At 39.5% G+C, this 24,349-nt stretch overlaps 2 protein-coding genes across 2 annotated transcripts; one reads left to right on the top strand and one right to left on the bottom strand.

The window, feature by feature from the left end:
- The first annotated feature begins 1,399 nt into the window (after positions 1 to 1,399).
- On the top strand, positions 1,400 to 13,367 carry LOC136440886 (melanin-concentrating hormone receptor 1-like). The gene is made up of 5 exons (XM_066437041.1): positions 1,400 to 1,565; positions 9,857 to 10,042; positions 11,244 to 11,534; positions 11,998 to 12,308; positions 12,686 to 13,367. Exons 1-5 carry the CDS (start codon positions 1,428 to 1,430, stop codon positions 13,065 to 13,067), a joined length of 1,308 nt encoding a protein of 435 aa, XP_066293138.1. The 5' UTR covers positions 1,400 to 1,427; the 3' UTR covers positions 13,068 to 13,367.
- A 3,619-nt stretch (positions 13,368 to 16,986) lies between these two features.
- On the bottom strand, positions 16,987 to 19,186 carry LOC136440674 (melanin-concentrating hormone receptor 1-like). Its single transcript, XM_066436772.1, has 3 exons — positions 19,110 to 19,186; positions 18,736 to 18,922; positions 16,987 to 17,943 (listed from the first exon to the last, which is right to left on the bottom strand). The coding sequence occupies exons 1-3, from the start codon at positions 19,184 to 19,186 to the stop codon at positions 16,987 to 16,989; spliced, it is 1,221 nt and encodes a 406-aa protein (XP_066292869.1).
- Between the last annotated feature and the right edge of the window lie 5,163 nt (positions 19,187 to 24,349).

Below are 24,349 nucleotides of genomic sequence, written 5' to 3' on the forward strand. Positions count from 1 at the left end.
TCTAAAATCAGTTATGATTGGATGATTTTATATACGTACTCGCGTACAAATTCAATTGAAAGCATTTTCTCTAAAATTTCATTACTTACATCATTCAATTCAGACGGCAGTGAAATATCAATCTGATACAATAACACTAAATATCTTACAATTCGTTAAAAACATACAATTTCTTCTCTTGAATTGTCAAATTGAAGTCTGAAAATGGTCCTCTCGCTTCGCTCAACAGAAGGTAAAAGAAGGAAGGTTCTGCTCGAAACAGATATGTTCAATTGTTGCATTTTGATCATCATATCATCAAACTGCGGTAAGAGTTAGATATATATGGGCAATGAAACCAAGATGAGTGAATTCAAGTAGGTTCCACAGGAGCCGGAGGAAGAAAACGTAAAGGACCGATTACATTTTCGCTTGAAAATCGTTAATGTTCTTCGAGGGTCTTCAATCTAAAGTGCCACGGATTCGTAAGTATATGCTGACAGTTTGCTGACATTTTAGTATCGTTTGAAATGGATTTGGCCTACACTCGAATAGATTACCTGGCTGTGAACTTATAATTGAAGAGAAGAAATGATTGTGTAAGTAATCATCATCACGGGTACCCCCAGATAACCCCGCGAGGGGCAAAATAGGGGGGGGGAGGAGGTCCCAGGCTAAGGCGGGCAGGTCTTCAGCCTAGCACGGTATGACTCAACGGTGGGAGCCGATACAACCGTGCCAGGCAGGGCGTTCCACTGTGGGATGGTGCATGGGAATAACGAATGTTTGTATGTGTCTGTCCGGGCGTTGAGAGTTTGAAATTTAAAATGGTGACTACCCCGGGTGCGCCCCTGAGCTGGTTTAAGTGGACTGTCTGCGTTTATATTGATATGATTATTAACGAGTTTGTAGCAAAAGGGGAGGCGGGCGTTCCTCCTCCTCAAAGTCAATATCTAAATGGAAGTACCTTCGGCTGAAGGTTGAAAAATGGTTAATTTCAGACAGGCTGCCAGGTGTTATATGATCAGCCACCGCCGCGTCTTCAGCGTGAGTTAAGCCCTTGTCACACATTCAGGACCTTCCCACGAAATTTGATCCCGACCACTTCCTATCCAAGGTCGGCGTTGGCGTAGGAGAAGCCTGGAATCCCTCAAATTCTAGCTCCATGGTTGCCGAATATGACTTTTCCGACTTTGCTTTCTCAAAATCCATGGTCAGCAGGCGCAGACGACTTTTAGAGACTAGTAGGCACCCCCCCCCCCGACCAACTCCCAACCACAGACCACCTTACTCACTCCCAACCATGGTCTGGAGAAGTTCGGGAAGCCATGGTCGGCTTTGTATGACAGATTCTTTATATTACATCAAGGGGCGGTTATGCTGGCTGACAAATCCAGATTCAAATCCATGGATAAGTGATTTCACGTTCTGATCCACAGATTCGTGCTATGTCCATGAACTCAACGATGTCCGAAGAGGAAAGTTTGTCTTCGTGGGAGACGCTGGAACCATGGGACCCAGGACGTCTCAACGACACCTTCAACAACGCCTCCTTTCCCTTCTGGGATCCTTCGTACGATCCGAGGGTATGTTTACCTTTGATTAAAGGTGCTCGATGTTAAGAATTTGCTGGCAAATATTCTGGATAGCAAACTTTTTATCATGTTTACATTTATAGACATATTTGTAATCACATGTCGCGTTATTATCACATCACATGTTTCATATATCACGTGTTTACAAACAGCGCAAAACAATTTGCAAAAATATCGGATCATTTTTAGTGGTACGAAAAATGTTTGCGACCTGGGAGTAAACGAGCCAGCACATTTGTCAAATTTTCACTCTCTGAGAATCTTGACACCATCATGATTGATACAGATTACCATGTAAATAAATGGCGACTTAAGATGTCGTCAAAATATTATACTGAGTACCTTTAAACAAGAGCTTCTTCCATTTTTCGCTTTAAGACAACTACAATGTGACATTGCATTTTTCAATTTCATGCAGTTTCATGAGACAATTTATTCTAGCAACACCCGTTCTATCTTAAGCGTCGAAATATTTTTTCACTGATCGAAAATGTAATGCATCGCATACATTTGAGATTACAAACATTCATCGGTACTGTTGTACTTTCATGTACACTACGAAAAAGTAATTTTGGACTGCTTTCCTTCGATGCATAGAACAGTCAAAAGCAATAAACACTGTAGGAAAATCAGACCAAGATTGAGTGGATTCGACTAAGTGAGATAGGAGGAAAAAACAAATTACATTTTTCACCTGGAAATCGTTGAGGGTCTTCAACAGAGAGCGGCACGAATCCGTAATTGTAGGCTGACAATTTGCTGACATTTTCAAGACGTGTGTCGTGCGAAATGGATTTGTTTTACACTCGAGATGATTGCTTGGCTGAGAACTTATAATTGAAGGGTAGAAATGTGGAACAGCATGGACTACTTTCCTCCGGTTTGAAGTCTTTCAAAGAGTCCAAGATACCTCTATGTCTTAGGGAAACATACTGTTGAGGAATATGGATAATGATAGATTTGTAGTTTTGGTACGCATGTAATGTAGAACTGGTCTTGAACGTGGACCGTAACCGTGTAATTTACATAATTATACTCAATTTCAAAAGCATTAGTACCGAAAAAATCTTGAAACGCAGAAATAACATTGGTTGTTGTTATATAGCATTGTTCAGTGATTGTATAGTATTACATCATGATTTTATCCCAGATATCATCGGAATTGAATGTATTTTTGTATGTTTTGCTGCTGTTAGCAATATGGCTATGCTCATGGAATAATTGAAATAATAGCATATTACTTGCAAATGACATTTCAAAATTAGCTCCACGTATTCTGCAGAAGGCCATTTCCGTTGCATCGCAATGGGCGATTCTGTAGTTGCCACGACCGTTTATAGTCCATAAAGGTCAAAATGCTAGAAGCCGTCGAGAGGAATTAAATTTCCCATTAACAGATCTAGAGCGAGAACACATACACGACACATAGGTGTAAGAAAATCTATACTGGCCTTGTGTATCATGTAAATGTTGACTCAGAATCTAAAGATCCTGGGTTTAGGGTTGGCATCTTGAGAAGATGATAGTCACCTGTTTTGAAAATCCTTCCGAAAATATGGTCGGTCTCAATTAATAGATTGAATAGATGAATATAATGTTCAAAGATTCAGGACTAGAAAGAAAAATGTGGTGTTATTACCACATGTAAGACAAACAAAACAGAAATGAAAATGTAGTTTTGTCAGTTGAATCAAAGACATTGTGTCATTGACCATTTTGAAAGGTACTCGCCGGGCAAAAAGGTCAATTATTCTGATACTGGTGCAAATACTTGATTAGAAGGTGTAAGCCTTTAAGAATATCCGAAATGAATGAAATATAACGTTAACGTTACCAGTAACTGTTATATTTCAAATTTGTAAAAATTGCAGTGCATCGTGTATCGGTTATAGATTGCTGGGTAACGTTTTATGTACTATTCATCGTGACTTTCCATCAATGCATGCCCAAAGTCATCGGGTAATAATCTCAAAGCAGATCAAACGGTTGCAAAGACCGTATCCAACTGGCAGAAGAAGTTTTTATTGCAACAAAAACTTCTTCTGCCGGTTGGATACAGTCTTTGCAACCGTTAGATCTGTTTGGAGATTAAACTGGTAAGGCAGTTGGGCAAAATCCGATTTTAGGCACAGTCATAATAGAATACCTGAAAACACAACATCATTGTGGCATCTGACGATGCAGCGATGGGATCTTTCCTTATATGAGACACACAGTCAGTTGATTTTACCGTTAATTACCTACTAAGGACAATGGGTTGTTGCTTGGCCCCGCTCAAAACGGCACTTATACCGAAACATTATAGAAAACAGTTGGCAACCGACGAAGATGCATGCTATGTCATGACGTCCTAACGCAGCGTGAGTTCAATAGATATTCCGATGGCTTGCTGTGTACTTTAACGAGGACATTGTTGAGTTGTGACACAGCAATTTGAAGCAATACATCGTGGAAAAGAAGGCTTATGTCATCTTTGAGGTGTAAATCAAATTTTTGCTCCCTGTAGTTAGCTCCATTTTGTAAAGAATGGAATAACAACTTTTGCATGATTTTCACCGGTAAAACATTCGACTAGAGCATTAGATTGAGAACGAAAACCTATTTTGTAGGCTTAGGCTTATCGGATCTTCAGTAAGATGATGACATTAGCCTGTGGGAATGACCCCTGCAACAATATGTAACTGTATATATCTGTGCAATTTTAATGTAAATGTACTGTCATGTTACGTATGTATGTTCGAATAAAGAGAAAAAAATAATCGTAAAAAAAGAAGAAGATGACATTATCAATGCGTGATTGCATAACTTGATATTCGAAATTGTCGAATACTGGTACGAAAATGCAAGCCGACAAGTTCTGTGCATGTGTAGTTACCATTGTTTTAAATAAACAGCTGAGGTGTCGATAAATTGCTTTTTCCTCAGTCCCGTGTTAGCGAAAACTAGCTTTGAAAATGATGTACACAATATTATGAATTCAAATAATACGTCGCCAATTTTGTCAAATTTTCTCATTCAATTTTGCAAAGCAGACGATATCGTATATCGTGACTAAAATTCGTTAGTGCAAAGTCCTTAAACGTCTCTGACACTTATAATTCCGCTGGGCACCCCAAGACCGACAATTAAAAAGAAAAAAAAAAGAGTAAATTCAAACAGAAGGAATGCAACACCAGTAATTCACAAGTTGTACAGATATCATGGAATACTGTATGTACTGGTATATATATAATGCGAAAGTTGTTGTGCTACCCTTTACAAAATCCAACTAACACCTACTAACATAATTTCACCAGGGTACATAATTCCGCCACCCTGGAAAGATACGTCCAAACAGATCCCCAACCCAACTTCTTCCAGTATAATGCACTCCTGTATATCTAAACTGTGCATACCCGGGGGTGCTTCGATAGAGATCTCTCAAAGCCACTGTTTTTCAAAGTGGCGGATTTATGTAACCCAGCGGATTAATGTTAATGGAGGCCAATTACAGTGCGCTAGAATTGAATTTAAACGTTTAAGGTGATACAAGTCATTTTTGACGATAAATTAATTCATTGTGTTGTCTCGCAACTCAATAACTACCTTGTTAGAACACACAGTAGGATATGAGGATATCGATTAAAGCCATGCTGTGCTTGGACGTCATGACATGACATGAGTTTTTATCTGTTGTCAGCGGTTTCCTGTTATGTTTCGGAGCGAATGTCGACTCCGATGTATGCGTAGGTTTTAATCTGACGTTTTTAAAGCGGCCAAGCAACGACCCTTGGACATATTGGGTTCCTTTCCTTAAGGCCCTGTCACACTTGTGCATATATTCAAGTGCGCGTGAGTTGCACATTAATATTTTATTGGTTTAAGTAAATTTTTCGGGGGAAAAGTTGTTTTCTACTTTGACCCCCCTTTGAGCAGTCTAGTTATTAACCAAAGAAATTATTTCTTCGGCTGCAAACTTAAGCTCAACCAAAAACATGTTAATACGCAATTCATGCGGATCTGTATATACACACAAGTGTGACAGGGGTTTAAGGCCCTGTCACACTTGTGCGTATATCCAAGTGCGTTTGAGTTGCGCATGAACATTTTTTTGGTTTATGTAAAAATTGCAGGGAAGAAGTTGTTTTCTACTTTGACCCACCGTGCAGCATAGTTATCGAACCAAAGAAATGATTTCTTCGGCTGAAAGCTTAACCTAAAACAAAAACTTGCCAGTACGCAACTCATGCGGACTTGCATATACGCACAAGTGTGACAGGGCCCTTATACGAAAAGATCGCTCCTCTACTTCGTCTATTGGTTGTCGATACCACAGTGACGTTGTGCTTTCAGGTATTTGATTATGACTGTGCCTTAAATCAAACGGTGTACAGCCACGAAGATTCATGTGTTGAAGACATAGTCGAGGACGTTCTCGACGACACCCCAAGAAAATATCATATTTTCTGTGCCATTTGTGTGTGTTTCTGTGTGTCTCTGTGTGTGTGTGTGTGTTTGTGTGCGTATGTGTGTGTGTGTGTGTGAGTCTGTTTGCGAATGTGTGTGTGTGTGTGTGTGTGTGTGTGTGTGTGTGTGTGTGTGTGTGTGTGTGTGTGTGTTTGTTAGTAAAATACACTCAGTCTAGTAACTCGATAAACTGTCGATGGATCCTTATGGTACCTGGGTAGGGGTCGAGGAAACGACGGTCAAGATCAATAACGCCCCCTACGGCACTGCAGTGAAACTTTTGGTTTTGATATCTAGTGTTCGGGATTTGCTATGGTCCTGATTTCGTGAGGATGATCAAGTGATATAATCGATGCAAATGAAGACCTTGCAGTCTGATCAATGAGAAACATTTAGAATACGTCCCTCAAAAGTGTTGACATCATTTGGCCAAAGATTGAGGTCTTGAAACTCTAGTTTTTAATGTGGCGGTCGCACGGTAACTCGTAGCATCATGAAAATAAACATGTTATAACATGTATCAGCTAGCTTCTATAGCAGGCTCTACCCGGCATTTTTTGGGGCTTATAATACACCTTTTGCAGCCAGCCCGTAACCATCAGCCAGCCTGAAAGCATTTTGCCCGTATGGTCGTATCTGTGGTGGCTTTCTATCGGCCTTGTATTTGATGCAGAGAACTTTAGCAGCTACGGCCTAAAAAACATATCCTTTTAGTGTGAATTGCCGCAAGGTTCAGGAAAAGCACTGCCAGAGTTCTTTGACTGACCTACATTTCTGTATTTATGCAAATCCGAATATAGAAGAATCCATCCTTGCCCCATTTTCTATTCCGCAATACTAAAAGGATTCTAAAAGGTTTTCTTATATGATTGCGATCGGGCCAAGGAGAATCTAACGTATTTGCTGCATATTACCCTGCACCAAATCTGGGTCAAAAAATTACTCCCGACTTGCTGAGTATTTATGGGTCCAAGGACATATTTTACATTCTTCAGGTGTGGAATCTAAGATTGGAACATAGCCCAGAGCTTCTAAAATGACATAAACCTAAAATGATAACATCTAAGAAGCAACTTAAGTGCCAAGTCCGTTTCACATCCTTTGAATCTTTCCAACATCTTTTTCATGTATCTCTTAGTATGAATATTTGACCGTTTGGGAACTACAGAAGATTTGATAACCAGTTTTTCCCCCACCCTTCTCGGCTTTGTCTCCTTCGTAATGTTTCACTTCATGCCTGCATGTCCATTCTCTGATAATATCCGCTCATATTTTCCGATGTCTGTTCCTTCTTTTTTTAATCTTCGCCAAGAAGATGATGTTTTGGGTAGCGTTTGAGTGTATGTGTGCATGTATGTATGAATGTATGTATGTTTGTATGTAATTGAACAGCATAACGCTAGAAGGCTTGGATGAATCGTCTTGATATTTGGTAGGTGGGCAGGTCTTGACGAGACCTAGAAATGATTAGATTTTGGTTACCCTAGCAGCTTGTCACGGTACTGCAGCGGAACTTCCTGTTTTGATATCTCGTGTTCGGCACATGCTATGGTCCTGATTGTTAAGTGGTAGATAGCTCTTTAGACAGAGAGTAAGTGGTATAGGTTTGGGCCCCCAGCGGCTTTTTTGGAACTGCAGAAGCAGGTCTTACTTCCTTCAGACTTTGAAAGGGAATAACTCAAGAAGGGCTGGTGAATGGCCATGATTTTTGGTGTGTAGATAGCTTGAGTGATGATTTACATAATTATTCTTCCTGCATGGACGTACTGTTAATTGGCTAGTCCCGTGACAAATGACACCGTGACACATTGTCGTACCACTTCAGTTTTTTTATCTTCATGAAAAATGGAGATATAGTTTTTCGTGTGTCTGTGTGTGTGTCTGTGTCTGTGTGTGTGTCTGTTTTTGTTTCCGGACTACTGTAGTCAGCATAACTTAAAAAACTCATGATGGATTATAATGATATTTGGTATATGGGCAAGCGTTTGGATGCCAAAATTCAAGGTCGATTTTTGGCCCCCTGGTATGGTATGTGACCTCGGTACTGCAGTAGAACTTCCATCTTTGTATCTTTTGACATGGACGTGCTATGGTCCTTTTTAATGTTTTTTTTGGTGGCAAATAGCTTGTGATGTAATGAAGAAGTGGCGTAGGTTTGGGCCCCCTAGCAGCTTGTTTTTTTTTTTTTACTGTGGTTTGGAGGCACCGATGTATTGTTTGACTCTTTTCCGTATATGTACTTCAGCATTTGATCATGAGATGTGGTCTCTGCATCTTCCGGAAGCATTTTGTCTTCGTTGAATGCATATAGTGAATACTCAAAGCACGCCTACGGCTGCAAAAGCTCCGTAACGCCATATTCCACTTCAGTTATGACAAGTACTGCTATGATAAGATACACCATTAATGTACTAGAGTAAAAGGAATACGCGGATAGAGGTCTTAGGTGTCAAACTCATAACCGGAAGGTATGAACTACGTAAGAAAACACCGTGGTTCAATGGGTTCGGTGTAACAGCTTATGCTGTATATTTGGAACCATCTCCTCTCTCAATAATCTTCAGTAGTACATATAGAATGCTGATTAATGGCTAGAAACATACTTATACTACAGAAACGCAGGTTCTGCCAAAACTGGAATCATTCTACTCCTTATGCGGTTTCTTATCTTTATCTAGTGATGTGTATGTTTTTCCACCGACTCATCTGTAATAGAGGTTCTGGAGAAGTCGTCATGCAGGGCATGTCTTCCGCAAATGGACAGATCCACTGAAAGCTTTGGCCTTACAACAAATACACTTTTATATCACGATCGTTACTCACAGTATGTTGCATTTTCCGCTTAGACCTTACCTATGTACCACAGGGGGGGTGATGTCGTGAGTGGGAAGCTTACTGTTGATTTTAGTCGATCTATGGTCGTTAACGCGTTAGATTCACACTAAAACCAAAAGCGCCAGTGAGGCCAAGCAACGAGTTAGAGATTTGATAGGATATAAATTCTGAAATAATAAGATGTTAGCGTAATACAAAGAGAGAGAGAGAGAGAGAGAGAGAGAGAGAGAGAGAGAGAGAGAGAGAGAGAGAGAGAGAGAGAGAGAGAGAGAGAGAGAGAGAGAGAGAGAGAGAGAGAGAGAGAGAGATGCCCTCAGTTAGGTAAAGACTCATGCGGAATCCATACCATACAGTCAACCAATCACATTATATAAACCAATCACGTCTTCAATGTCCATGGTATCAACACCGCGTCCGTGGATGTCTCTGTTCATCTTATGAGTTAAAATTTCCAATTAAGTTATAATTGGAAATTCATCCTTTGTTTGTTTGTTTATGATAATTGGCAATTATAGCACCCAATGTAACGAAGTATTTTGTAAACAAGGTCACGTTGAACTGGGTATAACTTCCAAACAAAGTTGATAGTATTAGTCTGTTGCAACGGGTCTCTGTTACAGAAGTAGTTGACTTCTCGAGAGACAGTACTGAACAACAAGACTTAGCTACATATATTATACTAACCTCATATGAACGGAAACACAAACATATACACAACATAAAAACACTCCCAAACAGTACTTTCATATTTCATGGAGGCAATGATGCTGTAGCGTAAACATACATTATGTGTAGCTTTAACGGGTTGTGAAAAATGTTTTATGGCTTGAGATTTTGGATCACGAAATTCACATGTAGTCTGCTTGGCCTTTCGTGCAAAATCACCCCCCCCTCACTGAGACAATGTAATATTTCGAGTTTGCTACCTTCCATGAGACGAATTTGATATTCAACATAAATCTAGCCATTGCTATATACGTGTTATTGTTTGTTATCTGCAGGATTTTGACTCGGCATCGATCGTTATGCCCGTGTTGTACGGCCTGATATGTGCGCTAGGCCTTGTGGGTAACGGAATAGTCCTGTACGTCATGGCCCGTCACTCTAAACTGAGGAGTCCGGCAGACATCTTCATCTTCAACTTGGCATTGGCGGACGAGCTCTTCATGCTGGGAATGCCGTTCCAGGTATTCGCTGTTTCTTACGGAAAATATGACACGTCACGATTCCGGCTGCGCATGCGCAACGAGATGCATTGTGGGTAATATGTCAAAGGTGAAGGCCTCTTACTTGGCCTCTAACTTGTTAACAGTTATTGTGTAGATCGTGTTCGATATATCGTCCACAATGTAGTTTGCTGTGTATGCGCAGTCTGAAACTCTAACCGGCCTACTGCAGCCCATAGGGTGCAGTGTGTAGTCACGTTTGCGTTCTTGCAGCAACGTTACCATGCGGCAAGGAGTGGAATTATGCCATGATGAAATCAGTTAACAACTTCCGAAACGTTGGCCTGGTAAGAAGCCTGTAAGGTTTTGCAGATTACCGAAAGAAAATTGTTTTCAAAAAAACATTTCAGATCAATTTCATTCTACACGTCATATATTAAATCTAGACACGCAATGTTTTCGTATGGTTGACAACAATGTATACCATAAATATTCAATGTAGGGCAGCCAGTTAACACCGTAATCCACAGGGTTTTAAGGTATTAGTATGGATTTCTTTTCTGATATCCACAGATACATATACGCATCAAATTTCAGTTGACACCAGTTATAAATACATTGATTAGCATGTAGATTTTCCCTTTAGGATTAAAAAACCTATCGAATGCATAAAGAAATGCTCAAAGACGACTAGCATTATACCAGTTAGGTCAGGAGATTAGTCGTTCACATCATACCGTTCCTTGTCATATGATTGACCTTAATTCATGTCGTAATTGTCGATTATATTACAGACATAACGTACATGATGAAAAAATTAAAAGGGATTCAGCTAATTCCTTCTTTCAAGGCACTAGAAACGCCCGTTTCGTCTGAAGAATAGAATTTAGTGAATACTAGAGTTGTTTGTAACGTGAAATACCTGCCCATGATTCGGTAGTCCTTGTACTACCTTCATCTTGCCAATGGTGACTGGAATTTTAGCCTCTCGTCACTAGGTGGCGCTGCAGTAAGAAGAATGGGGTCACACACGTGACTACGTTTGTATCCCCCTCCTCCTACGTCTTGGTTTATGACTGGGGTAGATTTAGTGATGCATTCATATACTTGAGCCAGGACTGGAATGATGAATATGATTTTTGTTAACATGTTTGCGTTTTCCTAAAAAAACTAATGTTTTTCTTGTTTTTATTTTTTATTTATTTTCTATTTGTTTCATCAGATTCATCAATTTGCGTCTGAGGAGTGGGCGTATGGCGCAGCCATGTGTAAGATCGTCATGGCCATGGACGCGCAGAATCAGTTCACCTCCACCTACGTCATGACCGTCACAGCCATCGACCGTTACCTGGCTGTCAATCACCCCGTGCGTTGCCTAGGTTACCGCACACGGTTTGCGGCAGTTGTCGTGAATGTGGGCACCTGGGTGGCCTCTGGTCTGTCCATACTACCGGTGTGGATATATGCCTCCCAAGTTCAGTATCGGGATGGGACCAAAGTTTGCATTCTCAAGGTACTAATTACAATGATACAGCAGGAAAAATGTCCCTGCAGTTCTGCAACAAGCCGCTAGGGGCCCAAACTTATACCACTTCTCTCCAGCTCCAAACGCTATTTGTCACCGTAAAAGATTAATACAATACAAGTCCAGAACTGACGATATAAAAGCCATAATTTCCACCTTAGCCTCTATTACAGCCCAATATCATTTCAATCCACCCATAGCTTCTTGAGTGATGTTGGCTAAAGGCTGTTCATATATAGATATAGAAACATACACACACACATGCATACACAGAAAAATGAAGAACAATACCATCTTCACGAAATGAAAATTTTTCAATACCTTCTTGGCAAAGGTAACAACGACATGAATTTAAATAAAGTATTTCGTTTGTTAAGCTAAACTGCTGTGAGATATGTAAGGCATTTAACAAACAATAATCTATATTTTCTGCATGTTTTTGTCTCGACAGCTGCCCAATCCTGACGGCATCTACAACTTCACCATCTACCACTTCTGCCTGGGGTTCCTGGTGCCTCTGGTGGTCACCGCTGCCTGTTGTCTCCTCATGATCCACCGTCTCAACAACACGGTCGCCCCGTCAGGACAACAACACCCGCACCACAACCACCACAAGTCCACAAAGCGACTCCTGGTGTGCATCGTGCTGGTCTTCATCGCCTGCTGGCTGCCCTTCCACGTTGTCCAGTTGGTCAATCTGACGATGACCGGTCCACCGTCGTACAGCTTCATCGTGGGGTACTTCTTCAGCATGTGTATGGGGTAAGATGCTGTTTTTTTACTGAGTGAGTGAGTGAGTGAGTGAGCGAGTGAGTGAGTGAGTGAGTGAGTGAGTGAGTGAGCCAGCCAGTCAGTCAGTCAGTCAGTCAGTCAGTCAGTCAGCCAGCCAGTCAGTCAGTCAGTCAGTCAGTCAGTCAGTCAGTCAGTCAGTCAGTCAGTCAGTCAGTCAGTCAGTCAGTCAATCAGTCAGTCAGTCAGTCAGTCAGTCAGTCAGTCACTTAAGAAAAGGTCATAATTTTAGGTGACGAATTGGTGCAGATTTGCGCCGGTTTGTGCCACTTTGCGAATGCATTTTACAAACTGGCGCAGTTAAGCTCAGTCCAGTGACATATTTTTCGTTGCTCACTTTCTTCCTACAGATACGCCAACAGCTGTTTCAACCCGCTCCTGTACGCCTTCGTGGGGAAGAACTTCAGGAAACACTGGCGGAAGGCGCACCCGAGGGGCCTGACCGGGCGGCAGCAACGGCGGGTGGCCCCGCTCAACCAGCGCGGAGAGAACGTTAACGTTAACAACACCGACGACAGTCACCGGGTCGGGTCAGCCTACCAGCCGGCCGTGTGGCCGAACGGAACCCGGCAAACACTCCCGTCAGGCTCGTCAGCTATCGACCTTCGCGAGAACACCACGCCGGGCGTTAGAATGGAGCGAGCCGGGCAAAGCAATCTGTTATCGGTAGAGTCGAGTCGAACGCCGCAAGCACTTTTCTTGAGAAAGCCCGTCATGGAGATGCAACTGTAACCGTCTTAGAATTATCTTAAAGGTATTAAGGAGTATGCAAGACCCTCACTTGCGATCTCAAATTATCATATGCATCAGATTAAAAAATGCCAGAGAGGTTGACATTTTTCGATTTACCAAACGAAAGACCTGGCCATGACAATGCGCAGATAGCGATGAAAGCACACCGCCTGGCGAGAGTTTGCGGAAGTGCACCAGTATGGCGCTTGAGCCGAGAGCCTCGATTCTTGCTTTCATAAAATGAATGGGATGATTTTAATACTAATACAGATATATGCTTATAATCTAATTTTTGTAAATATCGGCACATGGTATTGCTGAGTGCAGGCATTGTATTCGGCAAAGTTCTTCAATTTAACCATATCATATCTAGGCTTTAAGAAATTCAGCACTGTGCTTTAAAGACATTTCTCACTTTCACTTAATGACTATCACTATCTGTTCAAAAAGATTCAATATGTTCCTATAGCAAAATAAAAGATCTTACAACAATGTAAAAAAAGTCTACATTTGAAAACCTGTTTAATGTATTGCTTGTTCTTATATGCTACAGCATTACGTCTTCAATCAATGTGCACTATAGAGTGTCAAAAGTGATGATTATCTTCTATTGTAACTTGCATCTTCCGTTTGGACGACAGTATGTGTTGATATGACAACCAATGCTTCCTTTATTCTGGGTATCTCTCTGTTTTGTAATATCTTACAGAATATATTATGTGGATTTTGGTGAGTTCTAAATGAAATGTACTTGTTTTCTATAGTATATCCTATTTCTGTTATCGACAATATTGTTGCTGTGATAGAGAGCACCAAATATTTGCAATAGTTTTGTCTGATTGAAACAAGGATGATATCAGTAAATAAATTCATAAAAAATTTATACCAATTCTAACAGTTTCCCTTTGTTTTCATCTGTTGTATTCATTTCAACTGTGATGTTACGTTAGCATCTACCCTTTACTCGTCCCTTCATGAAAACGAAGATTTACCATTATTTATTTGCTATGTATATGTATAATTTTTATATACAACTGAATTCCATGTCACCTCCTAGGTTTGTATTCTGTATACCCGTCATATATAGTATCCTTCATTCGGCCGAAGGGACTAGACATAGTATCCGAGATTGATTAATAGATACATACATTTTTATAGTACTGTATATATATACCAGACAAGCCGAACTTTATCATTCACCCTTTATTCCGAATAATGATTACACAAATATCTCATCAATACTGTTCACTTAATACAACTTAACTTGATACACAATTACAATTGACACAAGAACTATGGCGCCAATTGTTCTACGAAATTAACATATTCAAACGGCTTTGAAAAAAAAATAGAGTCGTTTATCGAAATCTTGTCTTTCCATCACAACAATAGTTATAATGGTTTTAAATGGTCAGAAATAACCCGTGCAATTGCAGCCTTTCTAGTGCTGAATTGGTGCAGGGTTTACAATCACATAATACACATGGTCAACAGATACATATTTGCTCCAAACTTGCACTTGTCGCAATTGTCTGGGCGGCTGCCAGCGCCACCAGGTGATCTCAATACAACCTTATCCAACCGAAGTCAGGTACCATTTACACCTGAGTGCAGTGAGGAAAGTCGTGTCAAGTGCCTTTCCCAAGGGCACAACATCGAGGTTCTGGGCGAAACACCCTACCGATTGCGCCACACGAAGCGACACAAAATGCCACGTTACAACAACAGTCATATATAACTACCTTAAACAAGAATTATAAGCAAGAAAATTACATTTCAAACATTAAGAGCCTTGACGTACGTAGGGCAATCCCAAAACTCAGAATTGGCTTTCATAAATTAAGTATAGAAACGAGGAGATTTCAAAAACTTCCTATCGACCAGAGGGTTTGTCCATTTTGTCCAGATGTAGTTGAAGACGACTATCACTATTTGATTGTATGTCCCAGATATTTTGATATACGTAATTCACTATACTCAATGCTATCGTCGGATTTACCAGGATTTATCTCAATGGACTTGAATAGCAAATTTAAGTACATAATGACATGTGACAACCCATGCATGGTGTACATTGGGAAGTATATCAAAGAATGTATAGACGTTAGAAACTCCTCCAATGATTGTAAAATCCCATTGTCATCCCATACTACTACATACACCATATTGTATAAGATAGACTGATTAGCCTAATAGAATGTTATCTATGTACCAGTGAATGCCATACCTTGTACCTTGTACAATTGTTGTGCAATAAAGTTATGTTATGTTATAACAGAGGACTCGAGATCAGTACAGCATTTAATGCAATGATATCTTTGAAAACAAGACCAAATGTGTTAAAGGAAACTGAAAGTAACGAATATAACACTCTTCACAAGAGAAGTACAGAAGTACATCTAAATATTCGAAGTAAATATATGATACACCTATAGAATGATATACAGTATAATGTTCCCCATCAAAGAAAGAAAAGACAGTATAGACACTTACAAGTTACTAGTATCATAGGCAAAGCAATAGAACAATGTATTGGATGGAACTCGGTATATAGGATGACCTGTTTAACCTTTAATCTTTGTAGTTACGGTACCGCGTTCGTTTTGTAACTCTTCACACCATTTCTATATTATTTATCAGATATTTAACGTGCTTATTGGGGGTTTGAACCTCGGTCTATCATTGAAATCATTAGATATGTATAAATAAGACCCCATATGGCGAGTGGTAAGCTCATTAATCACTACGCCACAGGGCTACCTAATCACATTTCATGCTGCGGTTTCGCGGAAAAAGCATTTAGCATAAGGATTGTCCCATTTCAAATGTTATGCTTGAAATGAATCTCGTATAGTCGTCCTAAACACTTTTGCCCACAACCCCATTTAGGCAGCTACTATGAAGCTAAATGTATTGCTAACCGTAAATGCACATTAATTTCTACGTGTGTAGAATCTATAATGATTACGCAGAGAATAGCCTTAGAATTTTCAACTCACGATTTTTTTTTTATCGGACGTCATTGGCCCCTCGGCTATACTTTGTTCGCAGCTAGATATACAAAGGTTAGGTATGTCAGGTCGTTCAGTGTAATATAACCAGCTGCTTTCACGCCGCTTGCCTGTGAAGCTGGTGTGTTACGCCGATGGGTGATTATACTGGATATACAAATGCAGATTCTTAAAAAAAGCTTCTATAGGTACTTGATACTACCTACAGAACTATGGTTCAAAAAGTAGATCAAAGCAAGTAAGAAGAAGCAAATAGATGTCAGCATTTACATGACACTACGTCAATGAGTTACATATGAAATATGATATGCTTTTACAAGGGGACCAGGTCAAATGAACGTTTCATGATATGCCTTTTGTACAATGTAGTTTTGTAGTTTTATTTATTTATTCATCTTTAGGGTAGTCCCTTCAGTTAACATTGTAACTGATTTCCAAGGGAGCCCTTAGTAGTGTAGTAAAGGCCACTCTGAAGGCGCAATCTTCACTATCACAGAAATCAATAAGAAGTTGTGATGATGGATCCGCTCTTTCATCTAATTCGCATAAAACATTGCGAATGATTGATATAAGTTGAAGGTCGTTTTAGAGTCGATTTACATGTCTCGAACTTGGATGCATGATTTGAACTTGAGTCAGTCAAACCAACAACATTTCATTCAAAAACAGCGATGAATAAAATAAAAAGGAACTAGGAAAATCATTTGGCAACAAGGATTTGTGGCAATGTGAGATATCTTTTTTAGAGTTTGTACAAGTTGTTTGATTTTGATATGCGTTTTGGAAGGAATAGATAAATGCCATTTGAAATTTGAAAGATCACCAAGTCATTTAGATTTATATGTTTTGAAGGTGTGCGTGGCTCGGTCGCTATTGAGACTTCCTTTCGCCACATTGAATTTCTATTTTTATACCGTTCGGAAAGTAGAGGGAAATGCGACCATGGGCCTGTCTCTACCGAAGACGCTGTCGTTTCCGGCGGAGTAATACACAGCACCTCGGCCCAAGTTAAGATCTCTTAGCAAAATTGCATCATCTATCGGTGCAGGCAGGATACGTTGTTTCCTGCAATCTCTGCAGAACAGCATATCCACTGCGTGTTTTCTGAACTTGGCACTGAATGAGAGGTATATGAAGGGGTTAATGCAGCTGTTGGCATAGCCGAGGCAGATACTGACAAAGTAAGCCACGAGGAAAGCGTAGGAAGGACCCGAGCTCATCTGCATATTGACCAGCGCGATGACGTAATAGGGGAGCCAACACACCAAGAAAACAATGACCACCACCAGAACCATCTTAGCCACTTTCTTTGTTTTCTTTTCCGCGTTTGACGCCGCTGGGTTCACTACCTGTTTGAGCTTACGGAACACGTTGGCATAGCAAAAGGTGATGATGACAATAGGGATGGCGAAAGCCAGGATGAACTGGTAGATGGTGAACCAGTAGATGTCTTTAGCTTCGGGGAAACTGATCTCACAAACACGCAATCCGTTTGGGTAGGTGATCTGTCGAGCGAAAGCTAGGACGGGAGAGATAGAAGCAAGGGAGGCAACCCAAACGCCAATGTTGGTGATGATGGCTACCTTACGGGTGCGAAAGGATATGGAACGAAAGGGATGGCTGATGGCAAGGTAGCGGTCAATGCTCATGGTGGTCAGTATGTAGACACTAGCGAACTGGTTGTTGCTGTCTAAGGTGTAGACGATCTTGCACATCGCCGAGCCGAAGGTCCACTCGTCCGAGATGAACTGTTGGGCGAAGAACGGGATCCCGATGAGGAAGAGCTCGTCAGCCAGGGCGAGGTTAAAGATGAAGATGTCGGAGGGGGTGCGGAGCTTGGTGTGCCGAATCATCACGTACATCACCTGAAAATTGTCACAGGACGTTACGGCGATTGTTATCGAGAATATTTGACGAAAACATAATTATGAATCCTAATTCTTTAAAAGCTCAGGAAAAAAACGCGAAGACATTCTGAATAATGACACTTAATGTATAGCCTATAGGAGCATGAACTACAAATACAGTGTACATGACAGCTTGAAGTTAACGTACAGGATAAAAAAAAGGATACTTTTGAATGGAAGAAAGCAAAACGAATTTCTCTATACATTCTCTGTATTTTTCTCATGCTCCATTAACTAGTCAGTCTAATTTTGGCCTGTAGCTTCCCGGTAATTAAACGTTACGATTAGGCCGCGATGATATTTAAAAAGTTGACATTCATTGAAAGGTCTATAGGCTATATATAGTACTCTTCATCAATCAGTTATAAACAGGAATGTCCTTGGTCTGCAAGAGTCACGATAGTACATGGTGAAATTTTATATTTAGCAATTTGTAGGTGGATGGGTGTTATAAATGTAGCACTCGTTTACGTTTAGTATTGTTCTCATGCTTTGTAAACCAAATTATCATTAAGAGTCACGATGATATATAGTGAAGTTTTATGTTTAGTAGATTATTTGTAGCTATAGGTGGACGGGTGTAACACTCTTTAACGTTCAGTATGTTCTCATGCTTAATTCATTATAGTCTACAAGTGTCACGATCATGGTATATAATGTAATTTTATTTCTAGTAGATTGTTTGAAGGTGGATGGATGAAAAAAAAGTCTACGATGTAACACTCTTTTACAAAAAGACTATTTACTCACCACCGAATTACCCAGAATTCCCACCACAAAGATGGCGTAGAAGACGATTGGCATGGCCACTGCGACTGCGCCGAGGAAGCCGCTTTTGTCCTGTTCTTGCCGCCATTTTGAAAACGTGATGTTCGACTCATTAGACTCATTCCACAAGGACCAGTACGTCTCTTCTACGGCGATCTCAGTTTCCATCCTATGACATAACAAGAAGTCGAAGATCTTATACCTACTTCAAATAGTAGACTTTTGTAAAAAAAATTGCTAAATAAAGCTGCCATGTCCATTCCACACAGTACATGCTCCACTCCCGTACTGTCCAATCAGAGGTTGGTGGGGAGGTTTGTGACCTTTTTATCATATGCCCCGGTTTTTGTTCAAACCTCCCCACCAACTTCTGCTTGGACATGTAGCACACTCTCGGACGCATGCCGTCCTCAGGTTCCTGACCTTTGGCCATGTGCCAACGTTTAATTCCTGCTAGCCTGCCGTTTGGACGCAGGTCAGCTCAACCTTCGCATCCTGCCAGTCCCTGGTTAAACAAGGCCTGGGAACAATTTTGGACCCGAGCCACACACCAACACAAACAAACAAACAAACAAACAAACAAACAGACCGAAAATAATACCTCGGAGTCCGGAGGTAAATGCAAAGGTAGAATATCCTGACCACAGCATTTGCACAGCATTTGAACCTTATAGAATCTAGTATTCAACCTCATTCCAGCACAAGAATTAGAACTCTTCAAATTGTGCTCCACTATAACTGAATGAGGGCCAGGCTGCTTATCAGTACACGTCACTTATAGCGGATATGCAACGAATATACATGCACTGTAAGTTAGTGTAAGCGCCTTATCAAACTTTTTACGTGACGTTGTTAAAATAACTTTAACTTGAGTGCAATCCCACATTGTCATTAATGTCTTTGTCTAATTAGATGAAAATTGAAAACTGAAATAAAGGGCGCTGCATCATCTCCTTTCGTTATAAAGCATTAGCGACCTTCAATTGACACAATGTCAGTTCCATCCGGTGGCTTGTTACAGAAGACAAACATTAAAACATAAGAGATGAAAATCTGGATAAGGAGCAGACAAAAAAGCAACCATTGACGACTTCCCTGCGTCATCATACGCGTATAACGGCCGGTTGCGATGGTTACGCGTTTTCATCCGGCGTGTGTGGGTGTTATTTTCTCATGGCAATTACCACCTACGTTCACTATCTGACTGTAATTACGGATGAAAAGACTTCGAGAAAAAATAACAAGGGACCGTCTCAAGAAGCTGAGCTAAGTACATTATTTTGAGCATCCAGTGCTCCGACGAAATTTTCTTCATTAGCTGATAAACCAAACATGTAGTTTCCTTTAAATGTTAGATCTCCACATCAAGTTTTTATATCATGGTCCAACAAATCATGAAAGTATGAAAGAAAATGTAGCTAATATACTTAGTCTGTGTTTTGGTTTTGCATATAGCAGAAACACCTAGTTGTGAGACATCGACTAAACAACCAGCTACGATTATCAGTCCGAGACCGTCCTTGACGAGATCTTCAAATCGTTTTAGATATCATAGTCTAACTATTCATGAACGTAACATAATATGAAGTAGAATTCTAAATGTAGTATATATGGTATGCGTGGCGTTTTAGTACTACAACGAAAAGCCTTCTTATGAGACATAAATCAAGAAGATAAAAAGTAACTACGTGTCAGAAAGATGCAATTGCAAAGAAACACCTCGTTGTGATTATAATTAAATAACCCGCTGTGATTGACCTGTAACCCGCTGTGATTGACCTTTCTAAAATACATGAAAATTTGACAGAATCGGAGTAATCATTTTGCTCATAATATGTTTTCTGCGTTCATATTTAGATATGCATTGCAAAATTAAATACAAAACGTATTTATCAATTCTGTAAAACCTGCACTTCACAAGTCTTTACATTGATCACTTGGCCTCCTTTTGGTATCCCTTTAGATAATTTTCCCGTCTACGTGTATATTGACCATATGTCTACTCAGAACAGATTTTGTCGGTCCACTGAATGATCCTCTTTGGCAGGCTCGACTGTATATGGTTGTATCACTGCTCCATATATATATATATATATATATATATATATATATATATATATATATATATATATATATGCATGGTTTGCATTTGAAGAACTGATAAAATAAAACGAACCATTTCCGGAATTACAATTTAAAAAATAAAGTACCATTGTTTATTCCATATTACAACTTTATCACATGGTATTCTATTGTTGTTATAGTGATTTGAGATATAATAACGGATTTACCAAATATTTACATGCAGTGTTCTGGGAAAGAAAATACAAAAGAAAGATTTTACACTTGCAGAATAATTGAATAAAAATGCTATAATTATTATGTCTCTGCATTCAAAACAGACCTGGTGACCTAGTTATTAGCGGCATTGATATTCAACAACTGAATCTGCAGCAGAATCTTTGTCACATCTAATAGAGCTCCACTTGCATACATGTTGAAATCTTTCGCCTTTCAGCGACTACATTTTCAATTGCCAGCGTTTCAACGGATTTGAGATAGCGGTTGACCTAAATTTTAAACAAAATGATATATTTCTTCTCGGGAAAATGTATGAAGAGTGCAAAACAAAGGAAAATGGATAAAAGGTTGAGTTTTATGCTAAATGCTAATAATATTTGAAATACATTCATACTTGACATATATTGGGTGCAAATGCACTTTTTTAAATACCTTTTTGAAAGACTATCTTTAAGCTTTACTATCTCTAGACAATGCATGATAAACCCAATGATTGATAAGGTACATCCTAGAAGTGACAATTATTGTGACTAAATAAGTTTTTTTTAAGTATCTTTTGGAAGACTTCCGACGACAATTATCCAGATAAATCAGTATCTAGTACTTGCTCAGAAACGAACAAAACCATAAATCAAGTAATAGAGTTGTTAACCCAAGTTTGATGTGATAGAAAAATTTCACTTTTTTTCTATGACTATCGTCAAGTGGAACTCGTTGCCAACAAGTGCAGTAGAGACATCCTCTCTATGTAGCTTAAAACAATGCTTTCAACTTTCGCATCCTGTTAGTCCTCGATTACAACTCACTCTCGGAACAAGTTTGGACCCGGACCAACGAGAACAAACCTGAAAATTCACCGAGATAGATAAACAAACGGACCGAAAACAATACCTCCAGTTTCAGGAAGGTAAAAATAAGTATGCAAAGGTAGATTATCATAATCAAACCAGTTGCACAGCATTTGATACTTATTGAAAAGGATTCAACTTTAAGCCAGTATATGGAAAACTTAATCTTTTAAACAGATCTTTTAAGAAGATAAAAAGATTATGATATTAATTAATAGCCTGGAATCCATCCTATTTAGCTTCCGGCCGCTACCCTAGCTCCGTAGCGCTACGCAAGCTCCGCTGCCGGCTTTGGTACCGAACGTAAAGCTGATAAGGCTGGACTCCAGGCTAATTGATTAAGTAACCCGCTGAGATTGACCCAAGTAACCCGCTGTGATTGACCTTTCTAAAATACATTAGCATTTGACAGAATTGGAGTAATCCTTTTGCTCACAAGATGTTTTCTGCATTCATGCATTCATATTTAGATATGCATTGCAACATTAAGTACAGAACGTATTAATCAATTCTGTAAAACCTGCACAAAGGACCACCTCTTTACAATATCCACTTGGCCTACTTTTGGTATTCCCTTAGATAATTTTCCTGTCTACGTGTATATTGACCATATGTCTACACAGAACAGATTCGGCCCCCTGAATGTTCCTCTTTGGCAGCCTTGACTGTATTTTGTTTTATCACTGCTCCACACACACACACATATATATATATATATATATATATATATATATATATATATATATATATATATATATATATATATATATATATATATGGAGCAGTGATACAACAATATGCATGGTTTGCATTTGAAGAACTAACAAACTAAGACGTACAATTTCCGGATTTACGACTTAAAAAATAAATTACCATTGTTTAGTCCATATTACAACATTATCACATGGTGTTCTATTGTTGTTACAGTGATTTGAGATATAGTAACGGAGTTACAAAAATTTACATGCAGTGTCTTGGGAAAGAATATGCAAAAGACAGATTAAACCCTTGCAGAATAATTGAATAAAAATGCTATAATCATTATGTCTCTGCATTCAAAACAGACCAAGAGACCTGGTTATTAGCGGCATTGATATTTAACAACTGAATCTGCAGCAGAATCGTTGCCACATCTAATAGAGTTCTACTTGCATTCATGTTGAAATCTTTCGCCTTGAAGTGACTACATTTGTGATTGCCAGCGTTTCAACAGGTTTGAGATGGCGCTTGACCTAAATTCTGAACAAAAGAATGTATTTTTTCTCGGAAAAAATGTATGAAGAGTGCAAAATAAAAGTAAATGGATAAAAGGTTGAGTTTAATGCTAAATTCTAATCATATTTGAGATACATTCATATCTAGACTATGCATGATAAATCAGATGATTAATTGATAAGATACATCATAGAAGTGACAGTTATTGTGACTAAATAAGTTTTTTTGTATCTTTTGGAAGACTTCCGACAACAATTATCCAGATAAATCAAATGAATAATAACTACTATAGTATCTAGTACTTGCTCAGAAACTAACAAGACCATATATCAAGTAATAGAGTGGTTAACCCAAGTTTGATGTGATAGAAAAATTGCTTTTTTTCTATGACTATCGTCAAGTGGAACTCGTTGCCACCGAGTGCAGTAGAGACATCCTCTCTATGCAGCTTGAAACAATGCTTACAGCTAAAAAAACTTCAACTTTCAACTTTCGCATCCTGCCAGTCTTCGATTATAACTCATTCTCGGAACAAGTTTGGACCCGGACCAACGAGAACAAACCTGAAAATTCACCGAGCTATATAGATAAACAAACGGACCGAAAACAATAGCTCCAGTTTCAGGAAGCCAAAAAAAGTATTCAAAGGTAGATTATCATAATCTAACCGGTTGCACAGCGTCTGAGACTCATTGAAAAGGATTCAACTCTGAGCCAGCATATGGAAAACTTAATCTTTGACCAGTTCTCTGGTCATCGACAGGATAACAGAATGAGGACCAAGTTACTCAGTGCCAACTGAATGTAACGTAAGCACCAGGTCACAGCTGGTTACGATTCTAGTATCATTGTGTGTACTAAGTAATTTTGTATGTAACCTTGTTAAGATAAGATATCGTGAACTTGAGTGCAATGCTTAGGTGCTCTGTCTGAATGGAAATGAAAAATAGAGATATTACATATGGTTACCATGCTGCACCAAGTCCGTTCGTTATAAAGTATTAGCGATATCCTCAATTGACACAATGTCAGTTCCATACGGAGGCTTGTTACAGGAGACATATTACGTTATAACCAAGGAGGAGAACATCTGGGAAAGGAGCAGGCAAAGATCAACCAGTGACGACTACCTTGCGTCACCGCATGTGCGTAAATAACGCTTTATTCATATATAACGGCCGGTTGCGATGGCTACGCGTTTTATCCGGTGTATGTGGGTGTTAAGTTATCAT

Source organism: Branchiostoma lanceolatum, chromosome 8 (assembly GCF_035083965.1).
Source record: "Branchiostoma lanceolatum isolate klBraLanc5 chromosome 8, klBraLanc5.hap2, whole genome shotgun sequence".
NCBI classification, from domain to species: domain Eukaryota; kingdom Metazoa; phylum Chordata; class Leptocardii; order Amphioxiformes; family Branchiostomatidae; genus Branchiostoma; species Branchiostoma lanceolatum.